We start from the raw sequence: 13841 nt of genomic DNA, 5'->3' as shown, positions 1-13841 counted from the left end.
TTATATTTTGTTATGATTTCACAAAATTGTAAAATAATAATGTATTTTTAATTATAAACGCATTATAATTATAATACAGGTATAATATTATATTACTATATTTCATGTAGAAAACTTTTAAAATCTTATTCAAATTTGTATAGGATATAATAGCTGCTGCTTATATACGTATATAGGTAGATACTACAATACTATATATTCATACAGAATACGTTAGTAAAAATCAAAATAAAAAAAAACGTAATTCGTTTTTATACAAATAAGTATTCGTATAGTATTTTTTATACTTTATCACTGTATCAGGAAGCCTAAAAACTAGAAAGTTTGAAATAAAATGACAATTGGTTATTTTAGTACGTTGTCTTCAGTATAAAATCATCTTTAAATTGTATTCATTCATTACTTAGGTATCTTGAAACATCAGTGCCCAGTGAGTTCATCGCTACAAAGTCAGAATTTGTATTACTTAAAAATAGATAAATTTAAATTCTGAATATATTCTAGATGAATATATTATGTCTGTATTAATTGTGTTTAATTTTAAATGATTAATTTATTATATTTTAGGTATTAAATAATAAATAGTGCGATTGTAATGTTTTATTTAACAAGTACATTTATTATAAATGAAAAATAAATAACTGCAATAGATACCTCAAATCTTTACCCATTTTATGGTATAACTTATACTATAATTTTCTATAAATTTCAATAAGAAAAATATATGATAGCCGATAGGTCAACATTTTTGAATATTTAATATAGTATATCCCATATACCTAAGTTATGTTCTTATATAATATATATACAATTATTAAAAAATACATAGGCAACAGGCATAATTGTTTTTAATGCATTTGAAATTTTTTTCCTAAAAGTCGTGAAAATTACAAATTACAAGAACCTTATGTAGTAAAACATTTATTAAATTAAATCTTAATTTATAGGGTATCCCCAGAAGATTTACCCATTGTGATGTTTCCTGAAATAGTAAAGATATCATAATTCTGGATGTTTCATAAGACTCGCATAGACAAGGACTACAAGTATTTCATATTTTGATTTAATTATTTATGTTTTCGTAAAAAAGTTTAAAAAATATTATTTTCTATTTAATTCTTTTCAAAAAACATCGTAGAATTTATTCATCTGAAAATTTTATTTTCATTAACATTGTGATTTTTAATATTTTTTCGAATTTAAGTAACAACTTATATGTGCATGGCCGAATTAAAATAGATTCTACTGATTCTAGCCGATGCAGCAAACCCGGATCCTACCAAGCACTAAATTAATATAGAAGCATTTAATTTTTTTTTTTGATTTACTGATTTAATTTTAATTTTATTTCTCACTGAACAAAACAATCAAATAAATAAATTGATTCGAGTGTCTCAAACTTAAATTTTAAGTATAAAAATGATGTAGATTTAACTTTGTAAAATTAACTTTTATAATTCAGTCAGAGAATATTGGAGGCTTTACAAGCATCTTTTAATCCCAAAAAAAATAAAAATAAAAAAATAGTAAAATTAATTGAATGATTTGGAAACCACTAACCAATTGTTAGAAGAAATGTTCGGTGTTTACTTAGTTGTGGAAAAAGTAATAAAAGTCATAATCCCACCTACCAATGTTTTTGGTAGCTTGTCCTAAGCCATGAAAAACTGGTAAAGGGAAACATTTGTATCCGCAATGTTTTTATTAACTTGACGTTCATAATTAATATTATGATAACGTAACTCGTGTCCGTAATCGTTATATTATAATATTGCCCTGAATAATTCATATGCATCTAGACCATCTAGTATATAGCCAGAATATTCTCTACCCAGTATATTTACATAAATAAAAGTAAAAATAAATATAGAACTAGTCAAATACAGGAAAACTTGAATATACTGGTTTTATATTCAAAGAATTATTTGTTTAAATCACTAGCTTTAAATGAAACACTCGGACAGTTAGCAATCAGCTAAATATAAGAAAAAAGGTTTGCTTAAAAAAACAATATTTTATTTTGTCTATTAACTTTAGCTGTTAATTTTGTATTTTAAATAATTTATAATTCTATACTCAGTTTGAGATGATTATCTGAGTTTTTTAAAAGAGCCGTAACTCATTTAATTTATAATGTTGAATAGAAAAAAATATTGTACGAATTCACATAAATGTATTTGTTTAGAATATTTCATTAAAGGGAAGTACATTTAAAACTACACACCGGAGTCTAATAGGCTCTAATTCGGCATTTGATAGGTATATCTTATATTAAAAGTTAAAATATATTCAATTTTAAGAAAAAACCTATAGCTGTAATTTCAAAAATAATATCATAAAATAATAGATACTTATACATTTATTAAAAAAAAAAAAAAATTGCATATTTTATATTCTCCGATTTTAATTTATACTTCAACGATCCGTTATAGTATTACTTATAGAACGTGTATCTACAGTTTTATGTAAACAAACCACAGGCATAGAATATCAAAATAACTTTGGTCACGAACTCATTACATCTGCGTGCTACCTTTGTGGTTTGTGGGTAGAACATAATATAGCTTTAATGCGGTTTATTGTCAATTATTATAATAATTTGGATCACCTCTAACATACATATCAGTAGTGTTAATTACTATAAAAAAATTATTATAATAAAGAAATATGAAACATCTGTAAAGTTTTTATCTAGGTTGGTTTGAGTTACCGTAAAGTGTAAACCGTATATAGGTAGTGTAATTATTAAGACATTAAATATGACTTGCTATGAACCACTCATTTATATTGGTATTAGGTACCGTAAACCAACTGAAGCGAAAAAACTATAAGTATATATTTAATCCATATAATAAATCCATACTTCATGCCTTTGCATATCAATCTTGGCATTTAGCTAAGATTAACACTTAATTAAGTTGTATGTTGTATCTATAATAATAGACAATATATATTAGATAGGTACTATGACTACGTTATATGCCATATGCCACAGTGCTACAGTGGACCTATAAAATACTAGCAACAATATAATTTTCCTACGACTAGCGAACCTAACCAACGTGAAATTACCGAAGTTATTTTTATATTTTCTGAAGAATAGTAGCTGGATATTTTATCCATACCACTATACCAGCCACAGATTCTGTTCTAAGCTATATTTTCAGGTTTGCGAATGAGTAGTGTTGAGAACGAAGTTCTGGTGAAATTTTTATATAAACCATGTATATTAACAAGCCTATTTACATACAGTCGAATAAAATACTTTGAGTGTTTTACATTAAGCTAATACATATTAATAATTATTTATTATCTTGGTTGGTAAAAACAATAAAAACAATTTAAATTTAAGATTTAAGTGTTATAATGCAAGTGGATGGTGACACGGGGTCAAATCTCGAAGAAATCTTCTCTTCCAGTATGTCACCCACCACAATCACGAGTATGTATAACTTTAATAACTAATTAATAAATATACAATATTTTTTGTAATAATTAAGTTAAAGAATTAAATGCACAATTAAAAAAATTAATTTAAATCTAGTATCCCATCCTCCAAAATGGTAAGTAGGTACCTACTTGAAAGAATCAAACAATTATCATTTAAAAATTAGTGCACTTATCTATTTCATTGAATAAATATCTTTTTCTTCTTCTTTCACTTTATGGTTTTTCAAGAACCATCGAGGTTCAAACGTAAATCCATCCTAAATGCCCTATTTTGAATCTACTATATACCTAGCTTGTTATACCTACTTAATATAGATACATGTTAATACATTGTCTTTATAATTATTCTTAGGCCTGGCTCTTGGATTTGAATTCCAAATGTTACCTTTATTTTTTTATTTTCACTTTGCATTTCAAATTTCTTTAACCATTTTACATTTAATTTGTTGACTTTTTTACATAGTTTGTAATCCATGGCATCTCAGTTTCCCCTCTCAATTCTGTTATATACACTTAAACCTCTCTCAACTTACTTTTGTAGTTACGTTTGTTTCTTACTGTATTAAAGATAGAACCACATATTTTCATCGTTATCCTTATCTTGTATTTGAAGTATTTGAACGTTAGAAATCTTCGTTCCTTTTTTTTGTTTGTGATCATATTTTTAAACCATATGTCAAGTGTCAATATTGATCTCACAATTGTGTACAATTTTATTTTTATTCACTTTCAAAATAGATAACTTTAATTTGAAATATTTTAGCAGGACATATAATATTTGTTTTGTTCTGCTTTCTATATTCTTCTATTAATTATTTCTATGTTTTGATCTACTCTTTGATTTAAAATCAATCTAAGATTTTTAAATGTGTCTACTTTTTCAAAGGTATAGTTGCTCTTTTAAAAACCTTGTTTCACTTTCTAAAATTTCCAAAACTTTTTTTCCCCCGTTTACTTTCAATATTTCGGCATTCTTTACTAATCTTTTTATGCATCTTTTCATACTTTCTATGCCATTTTCCAGAGTATTTAGATCACCGGCAACACCTATAATACTTTAATATTCACTGAATCCACATCTAATATATCTAATACAGTGTGGCGAAGCTAAAAAGACCACGTTTAAGAGAAATTTAGTTGCAATCACGCAGTGTAATATTCCGACAAACTGTAGCTCCATATGAATAAAAAAATTGTAACACCAAAAGTCAGCATGTTATAAAATTAATTAATACATTGCTATGTTGGTGTAAAACCATGATGAAATTAAACGGTATTATATTTAAAAAGCCATACCTATCAATCTATCATGGGTGTAACCACGGTGGTTTGTTGTAGGTATGTATTATAAATTCGATTTTAGTTATTAGTTTATTACTACTTAGATTTAAAATAATTGATATAAATGTTAGTGATACATTTTTTAGATTACGCTGTTTCTGATATTATAAATCTAATATTATAGATAAGTGATGAATGTATTGATTTACAATGATGTGGTTTTTTTTTGTGTCTGTATGTACATTGTACAGCATAACTTGTCGAAATAATGCTTCAATTTCAAACTTTAGAGGTGAGGTGGTTTCCGATGGCAAAGTGAATATCCTTGGTACATTATACAGATCAAAAGTAACAATTTTCAAACAGTTTTCAAAAAAAATCGGGAAAAATAAAAAAAAAAGTAACGGAAAAAATGGGAATGTTTATGAATAACCAGTTTTCAAACAAATTGATTTTTTTATATAGTTATAACTCAAAAACTAATCACTGTAAGTACTTGAAATTTTCACCAAATGTTTAGATATATTATTAGCGTTATCTATATGCGGTTCAATTTTCAAAATATTATGGCTTTTTTATTTTTGAGCTTTTTATAGACAACTAAAGTTTTCGATTTATTTAAACATCGATAAAAAAATGTTATCCTTAGCTTACATTTTTACGAAATCCAAACTTCACTCGTAAAATAACGATTTACTATCAAATAATTTTAAATTTTTGTTAAAGTTAAAAAATTATTGGTCGTAGAAATTTGAAACATGCACCAGTTGTTTAAATTGGTATTTTCTGTACATGATTTAATTTTGAGGTATTCAGTTCATTAAAACATAAACACAACTCAATTTAAAATACAAATTATATTTTATATTATATCCTAGGCTGACGAATCATCTCCGTTCAGAATCGTTTTTCGTATACAATGATACCTATCATTATTGGATTCAAATTTAACACTCCTATATATTATATAGTATTAACTAAGTTACAGTTATAATGAAATATTTCTTATTTTTATTATAACTAATTGTGTTGTTTAATTATATTTTTTCGATCCACTTTATAATTCTCATTCAATAATTATTGATGACAGGGGTCAGGTGGTTCAGCACTGCTAAATTTCCACACCACCCTAGGGGTATTAGCATAGGCGCGTTTTTTTTATAGTGATATCGCCAGGAGCCATATTCCACTGTCTTATACTTACCTTCTCTGCGGCGCTGGGTACTTGTCGCTGGTCTGATCGTCGTAGTAACTGTTCTAAAGTCGGCTTCACTGCAGAGATGTCGGACGTATCGCGTATGCCTGTTTCACAGCGACTGCGGCACCGTTCGACGGTACCTACGTCGAAGATATTCGTCGGCCACGGACCGATACCGATAGTCGATTACTAGCCCTGAGAGGAGCTCGCCAAGTGTATGCCGTCAGACTTTGGTGTTCGGAGTTCGTTCTGCTGGTCAGTTTCTTCACTGCAATCCTTCTTGGCTATTTTTTCTTCTGACTTCTGACAAGACTGATCAGTTTCAGAAAACGGACCAGTACTTATACCCAATACAGTGGGTGTTAATAAATGCTATTTATCGTTTCGTAGTTACTCAATTTTGTGGCCAGATTAAAAAAAAACATGTGTTAACGATTATTATTAATAATTTACTTTCGTGGTGTAGAAATAATTATTTATTTTTGAATGTTAATAAATGTAAATTTATATGCTTTTATTTTATAAAAAACCAAATTAACTGTCAATAATATTCTATTTCTAACTCTAGTATTTTTTTTTTACTTAGCCATTTTTACACGTAGTTTACGAAGGATTTTTGTTGTGATATCACTAATTTTTATCATCAATGAAAATTATAATAATAATAAATTATTATTATCTATGGCAACGACGACGCTAGAAACGGATGCCGACATGCCATGATTTCTATGATTCTGAATTTAATATGAATTTTCACTAAAATGTTCACACATTTTCATTTATAACTTAATTTCTAAACATACAATTTTGATGATTTTTACAAAAGCACATTATACACAATATTTCTGATGTTTTGGAGTTTACTAAGAATTAATTGATGTATTATAAAATTAGTTATGCGATTTATGTCGTTTAAAAAAATTGTCTGTATTTTACACACTATAAATGGGTAACTCCTGCTTCGATACACTATACACACATTATTTATGAATAATAACTCATAAGTTATGATTTATAAGTTATCTTATAAACTTAGATATAAAAACATTTTTATTAATTTTAATTTCTAACTGCAAAATAGTTTAAATTTTTTTAAAACTTTAAATCTAGAACATATTGTAGGTACTTAAACAATTGAAAAATTAAAAATTATGTGCGGAGTTAGGGTGGTAAAAAAAAACCTTATATGAGGAGTAGGAGTAAAGGTGATGTATTATAAAATAGCTACGATGCAGGCGTAGTTATAGTACATGTTCTCCGTGAAGACACTTTTTGAAACAGTAAGCTAATCGCGGGTCACCAGGCCTGTAGCCACGGGGGGCGAGAAGGGGCATTGCCCCCCTAAAAATATTAAAAATATTAGAAAGACATTATTTTTATATATAATGCCCCCTAAAAAAAGTTTACTTTGCCCCACCTGAAAATTTGGTCTGGCTACGGGCCTGACGGTCACGCACACACATTTTTTATCGGACATAACGTAATCCAAGAGAATTGCACCAACAGCTTCTTCACAGTGAAAAAGTAAAGGTTTGGTGTGTAGTAAAAAATCGGAATAATTGGATATTTTTTTTTAAATGAAAGAGACTTGGCAGTTACGGTGAATTCTAATAGGGTTATATTGATGAGCCCCTCCAATAATGCATCATGATGCGCGGATGCTATTTGTCGGACATTCTGTTCCACACAAAAGCTTTTTTGATGTTAATCAACATTTCCCAAAATCTGAAACTTGTTTTTTTCACCCTTCTACCTCAAAAATTGAAATTGTGACGTAAATTTAAAATTTGTTTGTTTTACCAAATAATTGGTATTTTACGTTTGAAAGAAAATACAATTTAATGAATATAAAGTATAATATCAAATTTATTTATATAGGTATTTTGATAAAAAAAAAAAAAAAAAAAAATATTTAATAAAATCCAAAATATATAATGATGGTACATATAATAAGTATAATAAATAATATTAAATATAATATAAAATGAAAATATTTAGATGATTTATCTAGTTATACGTAAACACAAAAATGAACGACAATGAAATTAATATGTTGTTAAAAATAAAATAATAAGTTCAATAAATGTGTGATTAGTTTTAATAACAAATTCATTTAGTTTACATATTTAATTATTTCATAAAAAATAAATCACTGTAAACAAAAACATGAAGAATAACAGAGATCAATAACTTTCAACTACTACAAGACAACTTTTTTTAACTTTAGGTTTTAGGTCTGGGAAAATAATAATAAATTATGCTAATTTAAAAAAAGCTAATATACACTATTACAAATGTAAGGATAGTACATACATTACGATACAATAAATTATAATGTTAATAATTCAAAATAGTGCTAGAGATTTAATAATTATAATGATGTTGTCAGCTGGTTCATAGTTTATTTTATTCAAATGGTCCTCGTATATTTATTAATAAACTATATCAACATCACTAGTTATTATTTGTAACCTCTTGGCCTATTTCTGCCAAAAAACCAATTTATGTTATTTGGATCATTTTAAAACCCAAGGTTATATTGAATTGAGTATCTATTCATGTCCAAATAACTGAAGTAATTTTCAATTTATTTACAATATAAAAAATTTAATCTATTTCATATTTAATACTTATTAGGTTAAGTTATCATTTCAATCAAATTTATAAGTCAGTATCATACCAAGCTGCTACTTGATTGTTGTCTTGAGGAGGTTCAGGTAAATCTCCTAGACGACCAAAATCAATGTCATTAGCTGTTACTACGTCCATTGGACTACAGTTGGATTCTTGTTGAGAACATATTTCTAAACCTTGCATAGAGTCTATTGGTAACGTGTCATACCCTAAAAAAAAAAAAAACAATTTTCAATATTTACATGGATTACATAGTAAACATCAGTGTGTTAAATTAATTAAACTGATAATCTAAAGCCAATTTATTAAAAACTATATTTTAATGTCTTAAAGAACTAACTTTAATTATATATTTAACTGCATTAATTTAAAGTTTGATAGCAGTAAAGTATATTAATGTATTAAAATTACTTAAATAATAGTTTGTTAGATGTTTAAAATAATTTATCAAGTTATGATTAACCCATTATATTGTTTTATATACTGAAATGTATTGCACATGTTTTGTTTTCAATACTATTTAATATATAATTTTATTATTATCATTCTGTTAATATATAATGGATAAAAAATGAGCATTGGCCCCTGCGACCCGTTGTTCGCACCCGCCTTTGTTGCCATTGGTTCTAAACATTGTACTGTCATGCCGCCATTACGTATTGTATTCAGTGGACTTTTTGTTTGATGATTCAATAACCACTTAAGAGAAACTCCTACTTAGCCCATGACAGGCAGCTATTATTTTTCATACTCACGACTATGGTAATTAAATAGTTTTGTAACTAGGGAAAAATGGTTCTATTGGTTTTGTTATATTCTGTACTAGAAAAATACTAGTAGTCTTAAACTAGTAATAGAACTTGAAAACACTGCCACTTAACTATTTCCATGTATTATAATATTAATATTATATCAATGAAATATTCAGTATTTATTTTTTTTTTAAATAAAATTTTATGAATATTTTTGATAAGGAATTTATTTACTATGTACTTACTGTTAATGTAGAATTGCATGCAAAACAAGCGCAGAATTATTAGTATGGTTAAGCAAATTCAGCCACTAGATCTAAAACATGTGTGTACCTGACTGTTGATGGTAGTTGTTACGTCTCATTGGGCCCATTCCATTGTGAACACTACCAAGTCCATGACTATACAAGTCATATGCGTCCTGTTTACAAAATAAAAAACAAAAAAATCTAACTACTGAACAAAATAATAATAAAATAAATAATATTCCATGCCAACACTGTCTAGGTGTACAAAACAGTAAACACCATGCATCAACTTAAGAAATTATGTATTAACACATTATTCAGATAAAAAGCAACAATGACATTTTACTGTTTATTCCAAAACATACCTCAACAAGCGATGTATGCCTCTGGCTAATAGAAACATTTTATATTAAATAAGACTTGAAAAACAGAAGTCTTAACATTTTAAATTACCTGAAGATCAGGCCCCATTCCAAGGTCATTAGGTGGCCATGTACTTTGATCTTCACGGCATAGTGAATTACTCAGTTCTGCTGATAACCGTTTTTTATAATCATTTGGTTTATCTTCTGACATTCGGAATAAAACTGCTGCTGCATATGTTGCTTAAAACAAAATTATAAAAAATAAATATACAATTCCTTTAGTAATTTCATAAACAAAAACAATTAACACTTACCAACTCCTTCGTTACGGGAATGTAATAGTTCAGTTAATGGTGCAGTTGCACCTTCTGCTTCAATCATATCAGCCCCATCTTTATCAATAGCTAACTCGCATAAAGCACCAGCAGCCACTCGTTGAACATTTTCAATATCATTAAATAACAATTGAACTAATACTGCTATCAATCCTTGTTGAGAACGCATAAGTACTCGATTGTGTGATTCTCTAGCAAGAATATGCAATGCACCAGTAGTACCTTCCACAATTTCTTCCATGCGCACTCCATCAGCATATACACCACCAGATTGTGACCTGCCTGATCCGGCTACGCTACTATTAGTAGATGTCTGTGAAATTAAATTAAAAATAATATAAATTCATATGTATTTATAATATAATTTTATGTACTAAATTTAAAATTGATATATTAATACCCATACAGCAACATATTACATACCCTTTGAATATCTTGAAACGCTCTCATCAGTAAACGTATTAAATGGTGAATTGCACCATGTTCTCTTAATGGCACATGATTTCCTTGACACTGTGCTACATTACGAATTAGTCCAATAGCAGCTTTGACAAGTGGCCAACGAGAAGGAGGTTGTAACAACTTTACTATAACTTGGATACCTCCAATATGGCGTATAGCATTTTGAGCACTATCTGATTCAACATGTCTAGATGTCAAATGTCTCAAAGCACATACCTGAAATATAAATATTTTTAAATTCAAATTATTAATACATTTCTATTGAAAAACTTTAAACTATTAAATTTACAGCAGGTTCAGTTATTTCTTCACGATCTCCAGCATTCATTATTGTCTGTACTAGTGCTTCAACACCGCCCACTTGAACCACAGTAACTTTATTACGTTGATTATTACAAGTCAAATTTGATAAAATTCCAGCAGCACAGGTTACTACATTAACATCTGAATGATTTAAAGCAATTACTAATGATTGCAATAACTGTTCTAGCCCATCAACCTGAAAAATAAAATTTATAAATTATCCAACATATTAATATTATACAATACATGGTATAAATTACAATTCCAACACAATTTTATTTGACTATAAAATACCTTAGTTCCAGCGTCAGACAAGTTACGCAACGTCCATAAAGCATTTTGAACCAAACGTTGACTGCCATGTTGTAAATGCATTGCAAGAGCTTGCATACCACCAGCTTCCACAATCGCTGGTTTATTACTTGAACACACAGACAATACTAAAAAAAAGAACAATTATTTGTATATTAGATTTTAAAATAACAATAAAAAAATATTATATTATATAATTAAATACCTTTCAAAACTCTAGATGTTGTCCACAAAAGCTTTTCGTAATCATATGAACGCATAATACGTACAAGTTCAATGGGTCCTTGAGAAGCAAGTATAATTAATTTACTTTCTTGATTTCCATATGCTAATATTTGTAAACAATCAGTTATGATTGTTAAAAATTTAACATTGTTACGTTGCAAAAGTGCTACCATTTTTTGTAGACCTCCAGCAAGACGAACTGCCATTTTTGAGCCCTCTTGATGTAGCAATAAATTATGTAAAGTTGTTATAGCATAATATAGTATAGATTCAACAGGTGAACTAAAAAAAATATTATATATTATTAAATTAAATAAATAAATAAATAAATAAATAGTAACTAGTTACCTAAGTAGCTTAACCAGAGCTGGTATCCCTCCACTTTTAAATATAGCTAAAAGTCCTTGTCGATGATGTGACAAATTGTGTAGAGTACCAACTGCACCTTTGGTCATTTCTAAATCATTACTATTTGACAATGCTTTCACCAATGCGGCAACCATCTATACATTAATTAACCAATAAAATATGAACTAAAAAAAATTAAAAAATTAAATTTACCTGAGGACTATTCATAATTGCATGTCGCGATGCTTCTTTTTTCGATAATTGGTGAACCATCATGGCAGCTTGGGATACAACAACTTGATCTTCATCATTCAATAATTTTATAAGTTCAGGGATAGCTCTAGTTGCTAAGTCAGCATCATCCTAAAATATAAAAATTAACAAAAAATTTTACTTATAATCTACAATCTAATATTATTAATATGTTTTTAATACTCAGATAAGGTATGCTAAGTAGTTACCTGATAGTTAATCAAATTAACTACAGCATGTTTAAGCATTTGACTTGGCTCAGCTAGTCGTTGTACAGCCGTCAACTGTCCTTGATTGAATTGAGTAGAAGGTATCTCAATTCCTTCTTCAAGTGTTTCTGGAAACATTGCAGCTCGTACTCTTTGGGTACGAGACTGGCTCAGTTGCTGATTCATTTCTAAAATGAAAATTTAATTTAATCATAGGTATGAATCTAATTATAATTATATTTACCATCAACTTGATCTTGAGTAAATCCATGTGAAAATCCTTGATTAAGTTCATAGATCAATTGATCTCGTTCTAAATCATCTTCTTTATCAGTAATAGAATGTGCTTGGGTGGTTCCGCCAGAATGGATTCCAGATTCTGGCAAGTATTGTCCACCTTGTTGCCACATCATAGCTGTATCCTTTGAATAACCAGTGTTACTCGGCACTTAACAAAAGTAACACATGAAATTAAATTATGATTTATAATAAACAAATTATAATAAATGGTTATTTGGCAGTGTACTTACATACTCGTGATTGATACATTTTGTTAGAGCTGCAAAAAAAAATAAATAAAAGCTTACTAATTAATATTATACAGATACAAGTTTGACTTAAGTCTAAATTAAATAATTGTTTTATAATATAATGTCACAATGATGTTCATATAATATTCTATGACTCATAGAAGGTGGTTTAGTCATGCATTGTTTCCCAAGTATTTGATAGTATAATTTGTATGATAGGTATCTATATGATTCAACGTGAGCAAGGATTTTTTTATAAAAAAATATTAAAGATCAATAATTCCACAAAACTTTAGTTCCAAGCAAGTTCAATACGTACGGAACAAGAAGCAAAGAATAATATTATCTTTTGACTAATCGGCAACGAATATTATATTATTATATTGAGTGAGACTACGTCACGTTGAAAACACTTACTCTTGAATGATACTCTGGAAATAGTAGAGACAGCAAACAATCCGATGGAATAGAGGAAACGGTCAGTACTCAGTAGCGAAAAATCAAAATTTTATCACGTAAACATCACTATATCATCTATATCGCGTAATATAGTGAGGCTGTAGCGCTATCAATTTTGTAATTCTTTCACCCGAATCACTGAGTCACCGTTAACGAGAGGAGATTGAACATGTACAGAGAAAAAAATATGGCCGAGTAGGCGTACAATCACAATATAACTAATAATAATAATAATAATACAAAAAACAAGAAGACGGGAAATGGGAATGGATTATGGAATGCGATAGAGTGGTGGGGATGGCGAACGTGAGCACTGTACTCCAAACAGGATAATATGCTTACATAGCAGACGGATCGGCGATGGCATTACTATTTAGTATTTACTACGAAAATACTACGCCACTTGGTAGGCGGCGGACGGGTCGATACGAATATTTTCCTATCCAACACGGATTCCGGTCAGTGTGACCGCCGGCGC

General features: G+C 28.5%; 1 protein-coding gene across 5 annotated transcripts; it reads right to left on the bottom strand.

Annotated features, from left to right (window-relative positions):
• Positions 1–7840: 7840 nt before the first annotated feature.
• On the bottom strand, positions 7841–13707 carry LOC114123615 (armadillo segment polarity protein). 5 transcript variants are annotated; one of them, XM_027986655.2, is made up of 14 exons: positions 13322–13707; positions 12905–12933; positions 12619–12822; positions 12375–12562; positions 12127–12276; positions 11914–12068; positions 11546–11847; positions 11323–11468; positions 11015–11224; positions 10687–10941; positions 10243–10576; positions 10017–10168; positions 9649–9736; positions 7841–8772 (listed from the first exon to the last, which is right to left on the bottom strand). In XM_027986655.2, the coding sequence occupies exons 2-14, from the start codon at positions 12921–12923 to the stop codon at positions 8591–8593; spliced, it is 2385 nt and encodes a 794-aa protein (XP_027842456.2). In that variant the 5' UTR covers positions 12924–12933; positions 13322–13707; the 3' UTR covers positions 7841–8590. The 5 variants fall into 5 exon arrangements, 4 of the variants coding, with proteins under 4 accessions (XP_027842456.2, XP_050052968.1, XP_050052966.1 ...); XR_007603040.1 differs by having other exon boundaries at positions 8573–8772; positions 9561–9736; XM_050197009.1 differs by lacking the exon at positions 9649–9736 and adding an exon at positions 9929–9953 and having other exon boundaries at positions 8573–8772.
• Positions 13708–13841: the final 134 nt, after the last annotated feature.

The sequence above is a fragment of the Aphis gossypii genome, chromosome 1 (genome assembly GCF_020184175.1).
Source record: "Aphis gossypii isolate Hap1 chromosome 1, ASM2018417v2, whole genome shotgun sequence".
In the NCBI taxonomy this organism is placed as follows: domain Eukaryota; kingdom Metazoa; phylum Arthropoda; class Insecta; order Hemiptera; family Aphididae; genus Aphis; species Aphis gossypii.
This window is presented reverse-complemented; position numbering and strand designations above follow the sequence as displayed.